This window comes from Maylandia zebra, linkage group LG16 (assembly GCF_041146795.1).
Source record: "Maylandia zebra isolate NMK-2024a linkage group LG16, Mzebra_GT3a, whole genome shotgun sequence".
NCBI lineage: Eukaryota > Metazoa > Chordata > Actinopteri > Cichliformes > Cichlidae > Maylandia > Maylandia zebra.
In genome coordinates this window covers 23,748,616-23,772,749 of record NC_135182.1, presented here as the reverse complement: position 1 = coordinate 23,772,749, position 24,134 = coordinate 23,748,616, and the positions used below count along the sequence as shown (strand labels likewise).

Genomic DNA, 24,134 nt, shown 5'->3' with positions numbered 1-24,134 from the left:
ACTTTTCTAATGATCTGAATTGCTAGTTTCAAGTGTTAATGGTGTCTGTTGATGTTAAAAAAGGGATAAAGCAGGCTGCTATACTGTAGGGTGGTAGGGTGGGCCCTTGGTTTCTCACTCAGATCACTCTAGCTCATCACATCTTGTTTCCAAAAGCCAAGTTAGTGAGTCAAGATGCTCAAGGCTTCATTATGGTGCTTGATGATGGATTATATCACAGTGGCTATCTTGCAGTCATGGTAGAATCAGCAATCCAGAAAACAGAGAACACTGAAGGCATTAGAGTTTGTTTTCTGCTGCATCACATCACAAATTTATTTAGGTCAAGTCAAAAATACATTTTTATAGATATTTTCTGTCGGTTTGCTACATGAAATAAACACAATCATCAGAATGAATTATTTACACGAATCACAAGGTCGTACACTGAGTAAGACAATAGAAGAACGCAAAGTTGCTTTGTGTGCAGAAAGGGAGACGGCGAGAAGGTAGTTCATGGTCAAGTCGAACATCCATTACGAAACGACCAGCGCTGAAAGCAAACGATCATGTTTTCAAGGCAAAAAAGACACGCCTCAGAAATAAAAACACACTTGACAAAAGAATACAGTATTCAAATGGACACGAATAACAACACATTCAAAGTTACATCGGAGAACAACCACACCATGTTTAACTGGGATGGCAGCCATAAATATTTGATACGTTTTGACAGGGGGTTTGACAGTATTATAACTTTGGTCCAATTTATATGTTCACCAGAGCAGCCAATACAAACCTTGTGTTGGTCATAAATTCCTTTTATGTTGGCTGATCATTTGAGGTAATAATGTCCAGTAACAATTTAATCAGATGAGTGTAAGATAACTATTTTGTCTGACAGCATGACCAAGCTTATCCCATATTCATCTGGATTCACACAGGCACCAAGGTTTTCTGTTAAATTCCCGACTGATAACCGAGTCCATGTGTAATTAGAAACTTAGGATACTAATAGAAAAATCGAATCTTGCTCTAATTGGAAAGAACTTTGATTCTCTTTGCTTTTGCTTCCTGGAAAAAAAAATCCTCAAAATAAAATTGGACTCCATAATGTTTTAAACACCCAGACAATGAGTCAGCAGGGAAAAAAGCAAGAGCAATAATAGCTCCACTGTGGCCAAGCAGATTTTTATGTACAGTAATGATCATACATGACTGAATCATACAAGTGTGTCCACTGGAGCGTGTATTCTTTTGTGTCTGCATGTCATTGTATCCATCAGCAGCTGCATCTCACTGTGGCAGGGCTTTCAAAATGGCATTCACCTCCTCAGCTACCGCCGTCAGGGCGAACTCAAACTGGTCCTAATTAGGAAAAGCAGGGAAGTGAGGCATTTGGGTAATGATGCACAATCTGAAGACTAGAAAAAATATACTGAAAAAAATATGCACACAAACAATGGACGGTATGTACCTTGGTGCGGACTAGGCCAGGTCTCTGGTCTCTGATGTGCTCCAGTGTGGCTGCAATGTCGATCTCCTTCACTCCTAATGTCATCAAGAATAGTAGCAGCATCACTAATAGTTTTTTCTGATCTCCATCAATCTAAATCTGCTATTTTCAGATGATATGGATGTAGAAAATTCACAAAATAGATCTGTTGAGGTTATTTGTGAAGAACTATTGTGATAGAACTGACAAGAGACAGTGAAAAGGTCAGTGTCTCATTTGAGGTTGAAGTCTAAACAGACAGCAACCATGTCTGATAAACAAAAACAGATTCTGACAACTGCAAGAAAAAAAAGGAAAAAGATAATGCAACCCAGCTGAAATTAGTTTCAGTAAAATAAGACTTTGAATGGTATAGATGGAATTTGATTGCATTTCAAGTTTCCTGACTCTTTCTACAAGATTCCAGTTAAGCTGCTAAACCACTCAGCTCAAGAAATACTGAAGAAGTATGCACATATGATTAAGTTTGTAATTATTAAAATATAGTCTGAACTACCAGTACCTAATTTCTTTCAACAAGCAGCTTGTAACTATAGCACCCTCTGCTGTAGTTGATAGGAAATGCAACTGTAATATGACTCAGACCAATTAAAGATTTGACTTCTCAAAATCTTTCACTGGATCATCTGTGGGCTGTAAGTCATAAAGATTAGGTATGGATGTAATGTTTCTGGGTAATGTTTTTGTTTTAACTGACTCACCCTTGGCCATGCGGTTCAGCACCATGTCAATAAGGATATACGTGCCAGTCCTGCCAGTGCCATCACTGTGGGAGTGACAGAAACGCAAACATGATCTTACAAAGTATTTTTCTTTAAAATACCCTTTAAGCAGAAAATTCACATGTATATCTGCGATTTCTGTTGTTCCACAGAAATCTGTGATCCTACAAACACCAGAGTATCTTCCTTTCAGTCTTACCCGCAGTGAACGATGATTGGACAGGAACGACCTCTGTAGCATTTATTCACCTTCCTGAAAAAGTAGAAACCAGGGAGAGAAAAGAAAGAAAAAGACAAATGACAGGAAAATGTGCTTGGTTATAAAATATTTATGGTAAAGGTTACAACTGACCTTTTCACAATAAAATAAAAACATCTTATTATTAATACAGAAATGGCAAAGTCTGCTTTGAGTATTTGTGGAATATCACAGTGAAAACAAAGTAAGTGACCATGTTGGAAATACAAGGAATGGAATAACTGCATGTGACAGGTAAATAAAATGAGATCAGGAATAGCTGGAAATTTGACTGGACGGGAAAATTAGATACTGCATGAGGGTGTGGAGGACAGTGAGATGGTGAAAACAGGATAGAATAAGTGGAGAGGAAGCCACAGATTCACTGTCCCTCTTGCAGTAGCCAGTCACACCTGCCAATGCTCATTTTTATGACTATGCAACTGGAGCCAGAGTACTAGCTGCAAACCACAAAAATGACACCGGGAGATGTTAAAATACAAACCTGTCAACCTGCACACTGGGGTAGAGGGAGAGAGAGAGTGTCAACGATGATGGATTAAGCTTGAAATGAATTACACGGAAAGTGATCATATACACTTACAAATGGCAGGGAGGATGGAAAACACAGAAAAGAGATGGACATGAAGGCGATCAGCGGGATTCAAATCCACCAATGTGACTACTGGTATTTCAAGTGTTTATACGTATATTTATTTGTATGCTTTTGTATAAACAAGGGCAGTCTGCGTGCATGTTTGTGGGTAGTTTCTTACCTGCGGAAGTCAAGCAGTGGTCGTGTGGAGGTGGGGATGCCATCAGCTGGCCAGCTCAGCAGGTGAAACTGGGTCAAGGTACGTGTCTCCTGCGTCTGGACATTTTTCAGGTAGAAGCTACGCACCAGGAAGTCCTTGCACCAGATGTGTTCTGACACCAGGTTCACCTGACATACACAAAGACACAGTGGGGAGGAAAGAAGAGAGGGAGGGGTTGGATGCAGGGGAAAGGGGTAAAAAATATGAGTCATGAATCTTTTGAATTATTTAAAATTTAAATATACAGAGATTCAGCTTTTTAAGCGTTTAATCAGGTAAACTTCCAGGAGGAAAAAAAGGTTATACATACTGTGTACTTACTTACTGTGAAAATAACTTTAGTATAAACAAGGCACAGTGAATCTAAGTCTAATCAGCTTTATTCATTGTATTCTCTATGACTCATCGTTTTTTGTCATATATTTTGAGCAAAAACAGCAGGGCTAATCAAGGGATCTTTTCCATGAGTGTTGAAACAATCGTGCAAATATCGATACAGGAATCAAACTTTGCATGTTTATCTCTCTGGTATGGAGCTGTTAATTTGAAAAATCCTATTTGCCACAACAGTTTTCAATTTTTTCCAATTCGACCATCTCAGAAACAGCTGTTTTATTACATCATTTCAACCACTGCCTACTTTTCAAGTTTCACTTTGATTTATATGCTTTTCGCTATAGGTAGGTCAAATGTAATGTAAATCAGTTATTTTTCTAACATGCTAACAGACAGATAACGTTAGATTACACCAACAGCCACTTAATCACCAGTTAACCCGACAAGCAGTTCTTTGGAGGAGTTCAAACCCAGAACCCTCTTGCTGTGAGGCTACCCAGATATTTGTTGTATTGGCTAAATAAAATGACTAATCCAAGTACGATATCAAGTATATAAAGTTAATGCTCTCTGAGTTCTGCCCTCTCCTTTACTCCATGGTGAATGATTTGTTTCTCCAGAAACACATTTTTAACACTCATGCAAAGCTGGATGTAGGCACCGGGGGTATTTGGGGTTTGGTGTCATGTCTAAGCAGGGGCAGATCTAAAAGGGTGGCATGGGGTGGCAAGTGCCACCCTAAAATGATCTCTTGCCACCCCAAGTGCCACCCTAGTTTTGCATATGACAGTGTTGTTTATTAAAATAAGATAGCTTACAGATTAACACTTAGATTAACACTTAGTTACAGTTAACAGTGAATAGAAATGCTTAAACTGAATATATTGCATAGTGTTACCCCCCTCCACCATTAACAAATGGTTCAGCCCATAGCGCAGACCGGCTTTTTTCTTGTGTTCAGTAGCAAGCGATGCTCATGATTGTGTCAGAGCACATTTTGAACAACACCATGGGAATTTCAGATTTCACAGATTCACAGATTTCAGGTGGTTGGTTGTTGCACTCTGGAAATGGAATGAAGGTGAGTGTTATTAACCGTCTGGGGGTCCACGGACACGCTGCACCTCCAAATCACATGACTGATTTAAGCTGACACAGCAACAAGCTGCAGCCGTGCTGAGTTTTTGAGCCTGCATTGAATGTTCGGACTTCAAAGTTTTTACATTTTAATTACAGGCCAGTAAATCCAGAGTTATGATAAAAAAATATTTGTATATATAAGCCATGCTTTTTTCTAAATACTGTCGTTACATTTTTTTTTCTTCGACCAATTTAAAAAAAAAGTCAACACGTGGGATTTGGTTGTTTAGGAAGAAAGGAAAGTTTTGGGAGTGACGGAAACGGCAGCGAGACAGAGCGAGCGAGTGAGAGAGTTTTTAGAAGGGGGACATTTCTGACGTTTAGTGTGGAGTGTACAGTTAGTGTGTTGTGTTGTCTTGTGTAGTTAGTCTGTCGTGTAGTATTTGTTTTGTTTTGTGTGTCAGCAAGGGCACTAATGAACGTCACAAAGGCACATTTGCAATGTGAACACTGTCACTAAGTGATACACCTCCTGTTGTCAGGCCTGCAGGTTTTTCCCTGTGGAAAACACAATTTGTGGGGCATCTTACTGCAAGACCCGATTGTTCTCTCATTTTAGATAGAGTAATATTTTTAAGTGGTTGTACAAAATAAAAAAAACGGCAGGTGTATTGACTGCATTTTTATATAAATAGTTGTATATGTTTACAAAATGTGTGCATAATTTTTTAAAATGTACAATTTATATTTGCATTTCAAGTTTAATTTACTCAACATGTTTCTGTTTTTTTTTACAGTAAAAAAATACTACTAGGATTTTACATTTGTGTGATTTCAGATCAGTAATATTAATACAGTAATGTCAATGAAAAAACAACTAAATTCAGACACATGAGGTTGAAAAGAATGGAAAGAAGTTTTCAGACTTCATTTTTGCGAAACTTATAAAATTTGACACTATGATCATTCAGGAATGGCATGTCTAGTTTATGCTATATAAAAATATCCATATTTCTTGGCTTTGTGGACAGCCATCTTGAAAACAGCCACCATTTTAAGACATCAATTAGCTAACAGGCTTTATACAAAGACAATGTAGTGACAGAAGCAGACATGTGCCAATACAATTTGCACTTGTATACACTTGTGGATGTACACTTGTAATGTTATCTTCTGCACTACGCGAGAAAGCTCAAAGTTAAACAGGAAATTAACCTCATAGATGTGGTAGAGTGACGAGCCCTCGTCAGGCCAGTATCGTTCACACTGCTTCTCTCCGTCCTCCACCAAAGCTGTCATCATAACAATCACTGTGCAGCCGTTCTCCCACACCATCTGAAGGTTGAACAGAGCAAGCACACACACAAACACACATCTTAATGTCACTTTAAGACGACTCAGTATATGGCTGTAAAATATGCACTGCTTTACTGTCTTTTGCACTGAATATATTACAAATTCATAGAAATGGGAGGAAGACAGAGTGATGGGGAAAAGAAGCAAAGGGGAGACTGCACCAACCTGCCAGAAATCAGCAACAGTATGGGGAAGAGGTCCCTGTGTGGCAATGTAAGATGGTTGGCGAGGATCATGATCAAACTGATGATTGAAAAAGGAAAAAGAGTCTCTTAAAATCCATGCACAGAATATGAGTATTAGAAAGTTCAGATGCAATTTGCATTTTCATAAAATTATAATATTAAGATTTGTATTTCTTAATTTCTCTCGAATATCAAGAGAGAAAAATATGTCACGCTGTATCCTGATTGAGCTGCAGATTATGCTTCAAAGTGTTTCCTTACATCCAAACAATGACTCCTTTCTTTATGAAGTCATCTATCCAGCAACAGAGTATTACACAAATTTATACTTAACTGAATAACTATGTCATATTTTATATATGTTTTATTTGACATGAGGGATTCTTACAAGCATGCTGGCATTGATATAATCTTGTTTATTGGGGTTTACATCAGTCTTCAGTTTCACACGAGAGTGATCATCTGGAAGAAAAAAGAAGGTGTTTGGGCTTTAATTATGTTAAAGGTTTAGGTTAAAGGTTGGTGAGACTTTCAATTAAATACTTTCCATGAAAATGTACAAAATATAGAAATTATAAAAAGTGTTACATGTTACTAACAGGGGAGGGCTTCAGCATGTCTGTTTTTGTCCATGTTGTCTGCAGACTGAGCCACAGCTACTGAACTGGGTTCCGCCTGATAGGAACACAAAGCCTCCCACTCCTTCTGGAGACGGTCCTTATTACGCAGGTGATCCTCCATATACGCCTGAGGAAGAGATGGGACACCAGAAATAAATATTTCATAAACAAAGAGCAGATTTCACCAATCTGTAGTACATTTACTCTCCACGCTGACTGTTTTTCACTCACTAGTATCATGTGACCGGTGGAGATGTCCATGTTAGACTGGGCAGGCTCCTCGCTCCAGGACGGGGTGGAGCTGTGGGTGGAGGATGGGCTGTGCTGGGGACCATCACTGAACTGGGAGGAAACGCTGCTGACACGGGATGTATCTGTACCCCTCCGTCCACCTGCACCCGTGCTTACAGCAGGTCCAGAGATGCTGCTGCTCACTCCTCCCATACAGTCCTGGCGGCACAGGGAGGATTTAGATGCCATGTGCTGCCGACATAGCTCCTGAACAGATGGAAAACTGCATTACTTTAGGCATTTAATGCACGAACTGCACGCAATTAACTGCCTGACTTAAGAGCTTTTCTCGATGCTTTTAATTATCTGCCTTTTTCTGCTTTTCCATCCATTATAACACCTCAACACTGGGAAAAATACATAATGATGAAAATGCATCAAATAGCACTAAAGGACACTTGTATGTAATTTTGACCAGATCCCTTATGTAGCCTTACCTGGTAGTCAAAGTGAGTTTCTGCACCTCCCTCTGGCCCCAGGCCAAGCTTGCCATTGTTCACTTGCTGAGCATAGTGCCTGAGACAAGCTACGGCCATGGCCAATACCAGCACACCTCCAACAACTGCCATGGAAACAAGGGTGATAACTGTCCCACTGGAGCCCTGGGAAACCCTGGTTACCTGAGGGAGACCCCGCGCATCTGTCCTCTAGAAAAAGGATGATCATAAAGAGCAGTGAGTAAGATATAGACAAGTGGGCAGGAACACAAAGAAAACAGGCTGTTATCTCCATTTTTTAACATGCGCATCAACGGTCAACCCAAACTAAGGCGCTCCAGCAAATCCACCCTCACTACTGCAATTCAAAGGCCACTCATTTCCTTTTACCAACAGAATTGCTTCTCTGTAACTGCACTTGACAGCAACGTGTGCCCAGTGAGCTGCTGAGCTAAGTTTAAAAGACAGAGGTCTGAAAGGTCAAGGTGTTGCGCCCCAGAAATCATTAAAAAGACAGCTGAGGCTCCAGGAGATCAGCCAACCATCTTATACAACATGCCATGTATCAGTGCTATGAGGTATAGTCTGCCCCCAAGTGTCATTCCACCTATTCTTCAACTTGATCTTTATTTACAAACAATTTTCCCCATGCTACCCACATACAACAGAAGTTACCAGCTCTGTTTTGTCAGCTTAATGCTGTGGCTGTTTCACAGCAGTGAAATTGAAATGTCAATCCAAGGAAAAACTAATAAAAATTAATAAATAAACCAACCAGCCTCGAAAGGACAAGTTAAATTTGAAGGCCAAGGCAGAGAAGAAAATCAAAAGCCAGAAGGGAAGTGCACAGCGGTAACCAAAGAGACAGAGGTAGTACAGTATCTTTACTTTGTCCTAACTTTACAGTATATCATCGTTTACTGACAAATACCAGCACTGAGATATTGTGTGATTAAAAATGCAAAGAAACTGTCCTTTGTCGTAGTTTACAAAATGTACATAAAACGAATGAAAACAGCATACAGTAATTTAGAAATGCAGTAATTTTTTTTGTTTGTTTTTTTTTTTTGGGGGGGGGGGGGGGGGGGGACAACATCATTTGAATAAATTAATAACACACAAACACACACACATGTCTAGTGAGAAAAAAAGGATCAGCTTGTGCCATTTGATCACATCGGTATCAGATACACAGATGCTGGCAGCACGACTGTGATATTATCACTGTAACCCTGAAAGCAATCTGTGTGTGTGCGTGCCTGTATGTGCGTGTGTGTGTCATCCTTATATTCAATCTACATGCGCATTTTGGAAATAATGATCGATTACACATAAAGACTGACACATGAGTGACGATTCAGAGGCTAGGAATCAAGCTGTTTATGTGAAACGGTGAATAATGAGGTTAATGACATTGGTGACTGTTGCCATAGCACCTGGGATCTGGAAGCCTCAGTAGGGGTGAGGTGGGGGGGGAGATGGAACTCCATGGCAACAAGTGAAATGCTGGTTGTTAGGATGTGTTGCCTCACTTATTGGTTCTGGCAACCACAATTTACACACATAAAAAAAGAGTTGTATACAGCACAAGTGTAGTGATCTTGTTAACAAAGGTTACTTAATCGCTGAAGGTAATAAACGTGATCAAGTTATTCTCACTTTCTTAGCTATACATTTAATTCATGTCATAGTATCAGTACTAAACAAAGCCACAAAAGATAAGCGCAAATAAAGACACACAGTACACTGTGATTAAATTAGAGCGAAAATGTTAACAAAAAAGATGAAAAATGTTTGTGTGTAAAACAAATACCTCTCCCACACCAGTCTGCACAATCTTGAGACCCGTCTCAGACTCCAGGAAATTCTTTTCAGATACTGTTGGAGTAAAAAATAAAAAAACAACACAGGCCTTTCAATATCGGGTCTAACACTGTAAACCGACTCTTGCATACAACCTGACAAAAACACATTTATTTACAACATTTCAGCTCTCCATGAGGCAAACGGTTCATGGAAAAGAAATGCCTATAGTATGTATAAGTCTACCAAACAAAAACATTCCTAATGTAATATAGAAAGGTAAACTCTTCACTTTTTTTCATTTCTAATGTTGTTTTGTCTTGTACTCTTCTTAGTGTTTCAGTGGGGATGAATCCAAAGATTGGGAACGTATATTTTGAGCCTTATGGTCTGTTTTAGCCTTATGGTGAAATTGTGTTTAACATATGTACAGTACGCTACATTGCTACGGGCCATCCGATCCCTATACAACCGTTGCAAGAGCTTGGTTCGCATTGCCGGCAATAAGTCGGACTCGTTCCCGGTGGGTGATGGGCTCCGCCAGGGCTGCCCTTTGTCTCCGGTTCTGTTCATAATTTTTATGGACAGGATTTCTAGGCGCAGCCAAGTAGCGGAGGGCTTTCGCTTTGGTGGCCTCAGAATCTCATCTCTGATTTTTGCGGATGATGTGGTTCTGTTGGCTTCATCGGGTGAAGGCCTCCAGCTCGCACTGGAACGGTTCGCAGCCGAGTGTGAAGCAGCGGGAATGAGGATCAGCACCTCCAAATCTGAGGCCATGGTTCTCAGCCGGAAAAGGATGGAGTGCCCACTCCGGGTCGGGGATGAGTTCCTGCCCCAAGTGGAGGAGTTCAAGTATCTCAGGGTCTTGTTCGCGAGTGATGGGAGAAGGGAGCCGGAGATCGACAGACGGATTGGGGCTGCAGCTGCAGTAATGCGGACGCTGCACCGGTCCGTCGTGGTGAAGAGGGAGCTGAGTGTAAAAGCGAAGCTCTCAATTTACCGGTCGATCTACGTCCCTACCCTCACCTATGGCCACGAGCTGTGGGTAGTGACCGAAAGAACGAGATCGCGGATACAAGCGGCAGAAATGAGCTTCCTCCGAAGGGTGGCTGGCCTCTCCCTTAGAGATAGGGTGAGAAGTTCAGCCATCCGGGAGGGGCTCAGAGTAGAGCAGCTGCTGCTCCACGCTGGAGAGATTATATCTCTCGGCTGGCCTGGGAACGCCTTGGTGTTCCCCCGGATAAGCTGGAGGAGGTGGCTGGGGAGAGGGAGGTCTGGGCCTCTTTGCTTAGGCTGCTGCCCCCGCGACCCGGCCTCGGATAAAGCGGATGAATGGATATGTACAGTATGTGGATAAATGCAAATCTGTGTTTTTGAGCCTTACCGGCTTTAGCAGCTACCTCTGCCGCCGTCATGTTGTGCTCATTTTGTCGGATACGGAAAGTCAGTGCAGGACCGACAACGCTGGCAACACATAAACACAGGGACACACATGTTGGATCGCCGAAAACTGCAAAAATACAGGAATGAAGAGTACAACAAACTAACTGTCTCTAAAGCATCTAACATACAACTACAGTGCTACCTAATGTTGATGAAGCTGCTTGTTGTCAAGTGTATTTTATCAGCCAGCAGCTCCAACATCTTGACTCCATCGTACAGACTCAGGGGACTACGAATGAAACAAACATCATTAATTTTGCTGTAAACACAAATTTTTAATAAATGTCTTGTTTTCTGCTTTTTACTTTTAAATAAATTACTATTAACGTTACACAACAGGCTATAATTAGACAGCGTTTATTAAAGCATCACTACACTAAACAAATCATTAGTAACTCAAACAAAGTTTTTTTTCATGTTTTAGATGTTTTTCCTATGAACCGAAGAACTGAGTGTTAAAATAGATCAAGTGCTGACCTCTGATTGGTGACAATGTACCCATACTCCTCTTTGGCCCCTGTGCTCTCCACTACTGGCAGCCCCTGTCCCTTAAAATCTAGTCCAGCTTCAGCGGGAGCAGCCTGCGGAGGTTGAGAGGCAGACGGGGGGAGGCTGGAACTCTTGGATGAAGGTGTAGCTTGAACTGAGGCAGTGGAGGGGACAGGGGCAACAGGAACAGGCTTCTCTGGCTTATTGGAAATGCTGTCTGTTTTTAACAGCTGCATATAAGGGGGAGAGGAGAAAACACGCCTATGTAAGAACCTATGATCACATTTTTTATGACTGCTATTAGTAGATGCTAACATACTTCCTTGAGGGTGTTGAGGTCTTTTTCGACTGGATCTATGAATACAGAGAAAATCTTTTTTACACAAATACTAAATAAAAAATGCTGGAAATTGTAGGGATTATGATATTTCTATATTTAAGAAATTGGGAATTTTTTTTTTGCTTTGGTTTCTTACCAAGTTGGGGGGGTGTGCCAGTTTTGCCCTGATGCTGCAGCAGTGTGAGAGCTAGCTTGTAGAGCTGCTCCTGACTGAGGTCTCTTGGACTGACTCCGTACTTCTGCAAGACAGCCGACATCCTTTGGCGCAAGTCATCTAACACAGGATGGGATTACTGTTATTTTTGCACTAATCATTTTTCAAACATATTGGCAGATTATGTATGTGCATCTGTAGTTTAACTATGTGTGTCATTATGTTTATGCTGTATATATTTATGCTTGCGTTCCTTTTTCTCACCATTATTCCCAGACAGTGTGCTATAGTCCTGAAGAACTTTCTTAGTCTGCAAGGGTTGCTGCCTGCCTGCAGTACCAAGCCTCTCCTGTAGGGTGTAATCTTCCACATAGTCCACTGGTATATCCAGTTCCAAGTCGTCATAATAAGGCAGACCTGCTCATGAAAGCAGGTACAGCAGGAAACATCATTGTTTGTGATTGGCCCAAAAATGTGCCAGAGTTCTATCTTTTTTTATGTCTATGGATACTTTCTGCATGATAAACTGAGACTGGATAGTTTGTTTTTATATATTTAAGTGTATGCATTTAAATATTTTTAAAATATCTATTTATCTTTGTGTTGAATTAGTAAAAAAAATTATGAAAAAAAGTAATTATGTTTAAAAAAATTTTACCTGCAGGAACCACGGAAGGAGCCCCTCTGTGGCGGTAAGATGGCTGTGCAGATGCCAGGTAAAGAGACAGAGCTTCCAGCAGCAGCTGCCTGTCACGATCACGCTCTCTCTGGTTGGTCTGGGACCTCAAAGAAGGGCGGGCATAAGCACCTGCTGAACCCATGAGAGATCTCTCTACTTCGTCTTGGTACCTATGCTGTGTTAGCAGAGACAGTACATAATACCTGTTATACCAGATGTAAACTGTGGCACATTATTATGTGTGTTACACTTATATGCAAAATTTTGTATACACCTGTTCATGAAGTGTTATAAATGACACAAATCCAGCTGCTGCTAATCACAGTGTGTGTTTTCATACCTGGAGGTACGCGTATGGGTCCATAGATGCTGTTTGCATGCGCAGTGGGGACTGAGGCGGCTCAACAATCATGTAGTCCACATATTTGCCACTAGGAGAAGCAGACGCTGATTTTGAACTTTGGTGGTGGGAGGAGGGCTGTTTGGATCTGGCGACCAAGAAAGAATCGACTAAATCTGTTATATAAATATGCAATTTCTTTCTCTGTCAATTTCAAAATAACTAAGGTGTACTTGCTGAGACAAGGATGAGGTGTTTGGCTTTGAGGGAAGTGTGGTATGAGGAACTCTTTTCAGCTCCTTTGACAAAATATATTGGGTGATGTCATCCTGCCATGACAGCCCTGCACATACAGATGGAAAATACATTTTAAAAAATAGCTGTTAGTAAAATTGCAAGACCATGGTGTGTGTACAGATTACAGAAATACAGACAGAAAAAGGGGCACTGATATCAATGCTCTTTGCTGACATTATGAATGAATAAAGCACTTTTTCGTTTTATTGCAGCTATTTAAAGGCATGTGGGTATTCACTTTAACACTTTTAGCTCTCTATTATGTTCAGTCTCACCTTCTAGCATGAGCTGTTTTAGAACTTCTTGCATCCTCTTCAGAACAGGAACTGACACCTGGTACTGGACCTGGTCCTGCTTAGAGGTTCGACACTGACCAAACAACCCATCTGAAATACACACATGAATACGGATGTAAATATGTAACCCCAAATTTGCCAAGGGCAGCCTCTCGAGTCCTGGTCCAGGATACAACAACTAAGCTGACAGTGATTTCACAATGCAGCAGGAAATCAACAGGTGTAAGTAACAAAATTTGGCTGACTTTTTATGTGGCTGTGTCAGTTGTGTCTCCGGACCCCCGTTGTACTACACCATCACTGGCATACTGACATGTCTGCTTACAGTTATGGCAGAGTGCAACGCTTAAACAGAAGGGAGCAATCGTTAACTTTTTTCCTCATTCAAAATGTCGGCTGTGTTAAAAAAGGCCCTCAGGAGAAATTCCCCTCATAACAAAGACATTGCCATATTAGAGAAGCTATTATATTTTTTATATCTCAGTAAGCCTCTGAGAATGATCCTATTATTTCATAAGACATCAAGCGAAGTTCAGTTTTTTGTGCTTTTTGTGATTTAACCGTATACATTTCAATACAAATGGTTCCACTGACACTGCTTTGGAGGTTATTTAGTCATAGCTGTAATTCATATGGTGGCCCACACTACACTAGCCCACAGTAGTGAGTCATAGTTTTGAAGTTCAGCCCACACACTTGTCACAATCCTTTTGAAGAGCTCCTGTCGCCATCTGTGTGTGTAAGTGCTTTTGAAAAATTGAAGTCGCTAACTTGCAGGTACCTTCATGGCAACAGAAATATTAATAGCATATTCTCAGGATCACCTGTGGACAGTTTTCTCTCTTTGTTATCATAAACCGCATGCATCGTCATAGATCTGCTCTTCAGCAATAAATTACTGGGATCTTAATAAAGTTAGTATTTGCTGCACTTGCACTTAGGTAATCAGTGCAATGCAATAGGAATTGCCCCTATAAATTATAAATAAACTGTTTGGGTTACATGGAAAAGGTCTGAAATCAGTGCTTAAAAAAGTGTATGCTCACTTTTGTAAGCATCTAACTCACTTGGGTGAGTTTATTGCAAATGAAACGCTGTGAAAAGTCTAAATCAGATATAGAAGGCTTGTGTTTCTAATCTGTATACTCAGTGAATTAGGACCTAGATTGCTGAAATGCTATGTGATAGGAATAAAGATAAAACCGAGCAGGCTATGCTTTAACTGGTGCACTGATGAGTCACCACAGCCACTACACCAGCTAAATCTCACACAACCCACTTTGCCACACTGAGATAGTGAATTGTTTTAGTGAACAGATTAGGGAGGATTAAGGTGTTTTTATAGCCACGCATTTTGTATGAAACAGCCCAGCTTTTATTTTTTCAATTGAAAACTCAGGAGCAGTGTAGAAAGTGTTACACATGCACTATGTCAGGTCAGGTATTGATTTAAAAAAAATTTTGACCAAAAAGAAAACATGAATTCAGTTCCAGCTTGTTATTGCTTTAAGAAACAGTCACTAAAGGTAAAGAAATGATACCTACAGAGTCATTATAATCTATGATTCAAGCCAAAACAACACTTTGAGTTAAGGTTGACATCAGAGCAGCTAAAAATGCTGTGAATTAGTGAAGTTGGATGGCAAAATTTTAACATTAACTATGGTAAAAATAAATAAATAAATAAATAAATAAATATATAAAAAACACCCAGCACGCCCCTGCGGGCGGTTTATCCTTCAAGCTCGGGTCCTCTACCAGAGGCCTGGGAGCTTGAGGGTCCTGCGCAGTATCTTAGCTGTTCCCAGGACTGCGCTCTTCTGGACAGAGATCTCCGATGTTGTTCCCGGGATCTGCTGGAGCCACTCGCCTATCTTGGGAGTCACCGCACCTAGTGCTCCGATTACCACGGGGACCACCGTTACCTTCACCCTCCACATCCTCTCGAGCTCTTCTCTGAGCCCTTGGTATTTCTCCAGCTTCTCGTGTTCCTTCTTCCTGATATTGCTGTCATTCGGAACCGCTACATCGATCACTACGGCCGTCTTCTTCTGTTTGTCTACCACCACTATGTCCGGTTGGTTAGCCACCACCATTTTGTCCGTCTGTATCTGGAAGTCCCACAGGATCTTAGCTCGGTCATTCTCCACCACCCTTGGGGGCATCTCCCATTTTGACCTCGGGACTTCCAGGTTATACTCGGCACAGATGTTCCTGTACACTATGCCGGCCACTTGGTTATGGCGTTCCATGTATGCCTTGCCTGCTAGCATCTTGCACCCTGCTGTACCCTGCTGTTATATATATATATATATATATATATATATATATATATATATATATATATATATATATATATATATATATATATATATATATTCTATTATGTTTATTTAGTTTCTTTTTTGCAGAAAATGTTTCATATGATAAGAATAGCCTAAGCCTTGTGCTCAATTTTACCAAAGAAATTTACAATCTCATGAGGGATACAGGATTTAAAAATTCTTATAAAGAAATAAAGATACAAACTTGTATATGTTTCCCCACCAAGACCACTAAAGAAAAACAATCATATAAATACATATCTCGTCCTAATGATTGTAAAACGCATCATCAAATTACAACTTTGTTAATGTTGATGAAGGGCCATCCTGGCAGTTTATTGTACTAGTAGAGTATAAAGCTGTTATTATTCCTGGTGAATGGACTGATGACAGAAAGGCAGAATTGAAGACAAATGAAGAGAAGCCATCAAACTGGATGGCTTGATTGGACTGGGACTATTCTGAGAGCTCGGGTTATTTCAGTAAATGTCATTTTTTTTCTGCAGGGATCATAGCATATCGATTTCAGTGTTGCTATCCAAAAGAATCTGACAATATGAGAAATATAAGATTCAAGATAAATGAACTCATTTAAAAACATACTCCCCCCAATATATTAACTGTGATTAAAACATGTATTAATCATTTATATCCTTGGAACAAAAGTATGCATAGAAACAATCAAGCTGTAAAACATTAATACATTTATCAGTCATGTTGGATTTATCACTACCTTAACAACAACACAGCAATATTAACACTCTGCACTCCATAGAAAAGAACCACGAGTACCAGTCCACTTGTTTGGAAACAGTCCCAGTATAATATAATATATTTATATTATATATATAAAATATATATTATATTATATTATGGATAATATATTTGGTAACCTACAACTTGTACTTGTCCAACTAACAGTAAACCCGCAACAGCAGTTTTGTCTCATGCAGTTTTCATCCCAGGTAAATAATGTAAAATAATGTACAATAAAACAGGAAAAAACAGCCAGATGAAGTAATGATTTAATAATTTGACCCTACCCATACGTGTAAAAGCATAAGCACAGCCCTATCATCTGGTCATTTATAGCACCATATATAATATAGGAAACCTCTAAACCGTCCTCAGTAGACTTGTGTTGTTACACATTAACCAGCAAAGATGCAAGGTCAGGTTACTATATATAGAAGAGGGTTTAACGTGCTTCCTACATTACACTGATAATGCTTCCAACAGCATAAGCTACTAGAGTAACTGAACCATCACAATATGATAAACGTGACGTGAGATCATAGGGATCATCAGTAAACCTACAAATACTTCTTTCTGGAAGCGACTGTCATGAGTAAAAACTACAGGCCTCAGCATAAAAACTTGGATCGTGCAGAGCAAAATGCGTCACTGCACACTCCACTACTTCTTGCAAATGCATACAGAATAAAGCAGCTTTTTCATCCTGTCACAGACACAAACTCAAAGATCTGAAGGGAGGCATGTATTTCATTAAACACACTAAAAAGAATGCAGCACAATACAATCATTGTTCCTTTTCACGGTAGGCACTCAGCAGTACTGAAGGTGAAAAGGGGACTCCACTACAATAATTCATGAAGATTTTAGATTTACTGCAACCATATAAAGGACTGTTTTACAATGAGCAGGCATTATTGGAGTAATTACTGCTCAATGGGTGAATGTGGATGCAATGAAGCCTTGGCGAAACCTCGGAGGACATCATAGATTAAGCCCATAAGTCTTTGATTACTGTTGGGTTGAAACAATAAACAACATTTTGCAGATCATTAAATTATTTGTTCTGTTTAGTTTTTGAAAAGGCGCAATAACAAATCTTGTAGTTATTTAAGTTAAGTTAGAGAATGCAAACCTTATTTTTTATTTTATTCTGAGAGTTCAGTACCTTTGTAATCACAGAAATTATTGAAAACATTATTAGTGACTGAACCGAGTATAAAATATCAAAGTCTCAAAGATGAACAAAAACTGCTAGGCCTATATAACTACAACGAAGCCTGTGTGGACTGTACATTAGAAGATCAAATAAATAAAAAAAATTAATAATAGGGCATTACGGCTACTACAAGGTTAGCAGTTAACTAAAAATTCACCAGCATATCCAAGTCCTTTATTCTGAACACAAACAGGGAAGATGTGTTGCTTCAATTAATGAGGACACACCTTTATACAGCCCTAATGGTTTTTTTTAAAATTATTTTATTATTGTTCCTCGTTGTCTTCATCAACTCAACACAGTTGCTGTTATTCTTTATGTGTTAAACATTTAGTTAAGTGTTACAGGAGCAGTGCTGACCAAAAATTAGGTCATTTAATCTTTGTTGGGGTCTGACAAACACAGACAGTTTACAGCTTATTTTGCTTAGTAGGTTCTTGAGGTGGTACAGAGATCAACAGGAAAAAAGAAAAAGGGGAACATTTCATCCACTTGGATTGTTTTTCTCCCAGTGTTGTCAGACACGCTGATATCTGTCTCTGTGTCTGCTCCTGGGCAGCTCATCCACTTAGTATTCTGTCCAATGATTGTGCGCTTGCGTAAGTGAAGCTTCCACGGGGAAGGACGTAAGTGTGTGTGTCAGTGACTCATCACTGTATTAGCACAACAACTGTGGGGGGGGTCGACCTCGATGTGATGTCAGTGTTGCTATGGAGACAGGGGGCAGGGGTGGGGCTTAAAATGAGGAAAAGGAGAGGGGCAGGTGACTGAGAATCTGTGGTAAATAAGGCAGAGAGAGCAAAAATCCTTGACTTGTGTTTGTATGATTCTATGCGCAGCCTTTGTGTTAGGATCTGTGTGCGCCTATCGTCGAGGGCTACTAATTTACTAAGGTGCAGTGTTAGAGAAGGATTAAGAAAGCGGTCTGTCTTAAAAGTTTAACAAGTTCAAGAACATTGTGTTTGATTGTATGTGCACGTGTGTGTGGCGTACTCACCATCTGAGCAGAACTGATCCCTAGTGCACAGTTTTCGCTCAAACAGGCAACCTGAGACAGAAACACAAAGAGAAGGCTAACAAGCACCCAGAGTAAAATCTTTTACAGTAATTTCCATGGAAACGACTGCCTTAAACGCACATTCAGAGGGCGGAAATGAGACAAAGTGAGCTTAACCTGGGCTTATTCATTTTAATGAGAAACGTACTGCTCAGTGGCAACCATAACACAGTCACCCACTATCGTCACCTTGCCTTTTATATACAAATGTTACAGATGTCAATACAAGTAAATGCAATTATTATTTACATAAGAATAAGCCTCTTATATAATGGCATTTTAGTCACCCCCTTAACCCAGTTAACCCAAAAAATAAATGGCTAAAACTTTATGACTGTTATTATTTCATTTTCTGATGAAATGACACAGTTGAAATGATATCTGTGTTTGAACAAATGCCTTTGATAAGCATGGCTGAAGACAAAATGTTTGTGACCTTTAAATTTTGCAGGTATAAAATGCATATTTGTTAACAGATGACACAGTGATTGAACATGGGTGCAAATAACAATGCTTTCATTATATATTTTGGGGTATTTACTGTAATTCATTTGTAGATTTTACACTATTTCTTTTTTTTAGGTCAGTGAGTAAGACCTTGGAGGGTATGGCAATGTGGGAAAGAGCAGGTGGCTGGCGATAGAGAGGACTATAACCCAGCAGAATATGCATGAGATAACTCGCCCTCGTCTATGCTTCGATCCATTTCCATGTACCAGACAATAAATAAAAATCAATAAAATAAAACAAAATAATTCTAAGTAGATGTGTGAGACAGAGTGTGTACATGCAAAACTATATCTCAAATATGTCAGTAATCTAGCTGGCTGGTTAAACTCAAACTCGAGTAGAGAGCAAAGAATGAGAACTATTTTCTCTACCTTTTATTGAAATGACGCAGTACCTAAAAATGACTCACCGCTTAGAAACAGACACACTGCAAACACACAGTGCATGGATTTTGTATTGCTGAGAAGCCCTGAAACTTTCTTTTCATGAGTGGCATTATTGAAGCAAAATCTTACAACTGTGAATACAAACCGGATTTCTTTCACAAACAATAAGCCAAAGATGTGTTTGCGTTGCACTGACGTCAACATACCCACCGTAAAAGAGATGGTGGTTACTACCTGAAGTAAGCTTTGGCAAAAAAAATAAAAATACATGCGCAACACTCACTGAATAAAAAAGTATCTGTGTAATTGCAGGGGCTTGCAGAAGGGCTGACATACACACCATCATAACTGAAAGTAAATACCCAAATTAAAACCCTAACCAAAAAAAAAAAAAAAAAAAAACAATAGATAAAAAAAACATGTCGTAAGTTCATTTTAAATTATGGCTCTCATTTTTTTTTTTTATTGCATAGTAACTGTACACTCTGGTTTATAACACAGCACAGAGGAAGACCTTCAATATCTGAACACGATATCGTTACACGTATTTGCTATTGCTAATATTATGATTTCATTATAAAACTTTCTGCAGGCAGGTACAGTAAGTCAGCTTCCTCACATCAACAGATTAGGAGTAAGCATTACAAAAATATCAGACATATCCTTTTCATAGTGATTATAATGTTCACTTTTGCAATTTATATATATATGTGTGTGTGTGTGTATATATATATATATATATATATATATATATATATATATATATATATATATATATATATATATACACATATGTAGAGAGAGGAAGAGAGAGAGAGAGAACAGTAAAATGTATACCAGAGCAAGGTATCGTAATGTATCACAAATATATCAAAAAATCAAAAAATGTATCACAAAGATCCCAGTAAATCCATTAGCTTTTCTGAGGAAACTTGACCTATCAAACAGTGTTTGTTTTGTCAGGCCATCAGAGAAACAACTGAGCGGAGCGCCTCAGACACTGAGCATCATATGGTCTGCGAGAGGACGGACAGTCAGACATATGGATGGATTGATCATCATATGAAAGTGTGAAAGAAGAGAGATGGGAGGAAAGAAGAGGTGCTATCGGATGAATGGACAAAGGGAAGCAACAGTGGTTACTGGTTTCTCTCCATGGTGCTGAAATTTGAGCCACACGGCTTTTCATTGTTCTTTTAGTTTATGCGCTTTCTTATTATTCTATGGGTTTTACAAGTCACATTATTCTTTTTAATGATATTTTCAAAAGCAAGAACTAACACACCAACATTTTGTGTTGATTTTTTACATTTTATTTTATAGAGCTTTTTTAAGTAAGTAGCTCTGTCCTGCCATCATGTTTATCATTAAATTGTCACAAAGTGTTTCTGGGTTGTTCTTGTGTTTGTTGCCAAAGAAGAAAAATGAAGAGCAAGGGAGAGAGAGAGAGAGAGAGAGAGAGAGAGAGAGAGAGAGAGAGAGAGAGAGAGAGAACAGTTGCTTTTTTCAGCTTAATTCTGAATTACTCCCTGAATTCACTGCCTGCATCACAAATCTCAACCTGCTCATGTTACACACACAACGCATCAATCTACTAAAAGAACTAAGCTCATAACCCAACCCAGCTGCCGTCAGTTTGAAATAATAAAGATGAACCTGTATTCCTAGCATTGTTATAGAAATGACAGGGACTATTACGAATGTCACGATCATTTCTACTGAGTGGAAATGTTTAAGTGGTTTCACGTTTCAGCCCAGTAATCAAAATATTTATTGAACTTGAATTAGGTGGGGTTTTTTGGTCATATTATTAAGTACAGCTTTAGTTAGTTTAGTGATGTACATGTATATACCCCTGCTGTTTACTTTTCATCATGTTTTGTAGACCCTACACACACTAGTGTGTAATCTCATTAAACATCCTCTGTATTTAGACACACAGTCCATCTCTCAGTCCGTTGTTGAACGATAAGAAGAGTATAATAAAAGAAAGGAACTCATTACAAAACCAAAAACAGAGGATAAAGTATCCTACGGTAAAGGTGACACCATGGTAAAGTCATCTGCTAACTTCAAACTGCGAATATCCCAGGAGTGTATTTCGCGATGATTACCGCTCCACTATCATTTCCATCATTTTCTTACCGTATTTATCACAGATCCCTGGTTGATACAGCACCGTCAAAAGGAGCAGAGCTCGCCATGGTTTAAGGTGTTGCATGATCTTGCGAAGCTTCACAGCAGAGGAGGAGACGGAGAGAGAAAGATGCGGAGTCCCTCTGCGTTTCCACGCTTTTAAACGTCCATATTGATAAAAAGGAAGAGCCCGTGTGGAGTCGACAGCTCACATTGAACCCTAAAAGCCCACGTGACGGGAAAAATATAAAAAATAAATAGGAGATAAAAGTAACTCTTCACAGTCACCGGGTGGGGCGTGGAGATCGAGAGAAGCGGGGATAGACTGTTAACATGCAACGTATATCGACTCAACGACGGCACAGTTGCGGAAATAACGTAGAATCTGTAGAAACAGGGAGCTCTCTTCCATACAGGAGCTCAACCTGCACCTACGTCATCACGGCTTTGAGAAAGGGGGCTGGGGAGGGATGGTGAACGAAAGCGTTAACTTTTATAGTCCGCCCGTTCCTGAACGTCATGCATTCGTTATCCATATTTGTTTTTCTTTTTTTTTTCTTTCTTTTTTGTGCGTCCTCTCACGTAAAATGTAGATATATTTCTCTTCCTTCGAACATGTGCACATGTGCACATGTGTCAGTCGCATCAATTGAACGGTATACAGTACAGCCCTACAGTACAGCCCCATATTTAATTTCTTGCCTCATTAAGGATTTGTCCGAGGTTAACTTTCTTGTAGCTGAAAGTAAATATGAGGCTTTTTTTTAAAAAAAAAATAGCGCTAAAGGTTTTTGGTTTATTATTAAAATAGTTAAAAAATAATGTGCTCCACAGTCAAAGGTTTGGCGAGATTGTTAATTCTTCAGCCCTTCAGTGAATTCAGGTAGGAGTACAGTGTAATAGGAGACCAGACCAAGGGAAAGGATTCCCACATAATAAGGCTCTCTGAGCCCTCTCCCAAATATAATGTTTATGTAGACTACACATTTATATTCTTAATTATTATTATTACTGTGTGTGTGTGTTCTTCTATCTCAAGGCAATTTTCTTTTGTCAACACTTGATGAGTTATAGCTAATAGAAACTCCACTAAATATGGCAGAACTCTCTTCCCCCCCAGAGTAAGCAGTGCCACAGCATTTTCTCTTTTCTGCTTGTCCTCTTGCTCCATCTTGTGTCTGTGAAAAAACAGTTGGCACTTGTTAGATTGTGGCTGCTGCTGTTGGTGGTGGTACACCACTCTAAGAAAACAAAAACAAAACAAAAAACCAAAACCAAAAACATTCAAAATGCTTTTTATCATATATATAAAATATTTAAATCATGACACAGCTCAGGGATTAGAAAGGGCATACACATCATTTCCTTTTACACATGTGGTTTTTGCTGAAAGCAGTCAAACTAACTTATAGTACTGATCCAATACAACAACAGAAAAAGGTTTTTAAAAAAAAGGAGAAGAAGAATTAAATATATAATCATGCTACTAGCTTACAATATATGTTTATCTGACTCTATGCTGCATGTAACCTTCAACTGCTGCACATTCAATTTATTTTTCTTGTTATTTTTAAGTCAGATGTCCAAATGACTTATCTGTGACAGCTGACTACCTATCCTCAGCCAACAGATTAAAACCTTTGACCTTCTTACAGTTTGGTCGGTAACATATAATATGTGAAATTTGTGTCATGAAATTTGCATTACACTTTTAAATGCATACCTGTTGTGAGCATCAATTTCTCTTCATTTTAGCAGCTGACTGTCTGCTGTACTGGGGTCTCATAAAATAGGAAGTAGCCTTTCTATCTAGCGTGACTCATGATTTGATGGTTTGACATGGTTTGATGCAGAGCCTGCTGCTCTCTATTTCAGGCACATTGTGCTTCAGCTGGCATTTGATATCATATATCTCTCCTGTGATAGACCCAAAAAAATCTGGAACAGGTTCTCTTGTAAAAGAGGTCTATAAAGTTGTTACACACTTGTATGTAATCACTAATGTGCAAGCACACATACTGCACACACAGAAATACACATGAACGTCTCTTTCCTCCCCTCGCCTTTACTTGGATCCTTTTAGTCCCAGAGTCACTTTTGTGCTAGAGCTCAGCTCTTTGGCATGTGTGTATGCATGTTTGGGTGGTTGCAGGGCAACAAGCATTCTGCGTTCATGAATGATGAAACCACCTGACCCCTAATCACCTATAGATGCTAGTTATATCATATTTAATTTCTAATTTTTGTTTTTTTCTTTCATTTTCCAAACTGTAAGTGTATTCACCTTCACGTACAATGTATCCATAAAGCAGGGGCTATGTAACGATTCTCCA

The 24,134-nt window shown here is 39.4% G+C and overlaps 1 protein-coding gene across 1 annotated transcript; it reads right to left on the bottom strand.

The window, feature by feature from the left end:
- Positions 1-285: 285 nt before the first annotated feature.
- ptprna (protein tyrosine phosphatase receptor type Na) lies at positions 286-22,247 on the bottom strand. Its single transcript, XM_076875125.1, is given in 24 exon segments — positions 286-1,347; positions 1,457-1,530; positions 2,197-2,261; positions 2,417-2,470; positions 3,232-3,398; positions 5,902-6,021; positions 6,208-6,285; positions 6,616-6,689; positions 6,827-6,974; positions 7,079-7,345; positions 7,576-7,785; positions 9,389-9,453; positions 10,763-10,842; positions 10,964-11,050; positions 11,299-11,540; positions 11,630-11,664; positions 11,787-11,924; positions 12,069-12,221; positions 12,463-12,658; positions 12,824-13,004; positions 13,007-13,166; positions 13,396-13,506; positions 18,710-18,760; positions 21,811-22,247. Coding segments are annotated over 24 exon segments (2,904 nt in total). The 5' UTR covers positions 21,887-22,247; the 3' UTR covers positions 286-1,275.
- Positions 22,248-24,134: the final 1,887 nt, after the last annotated feature.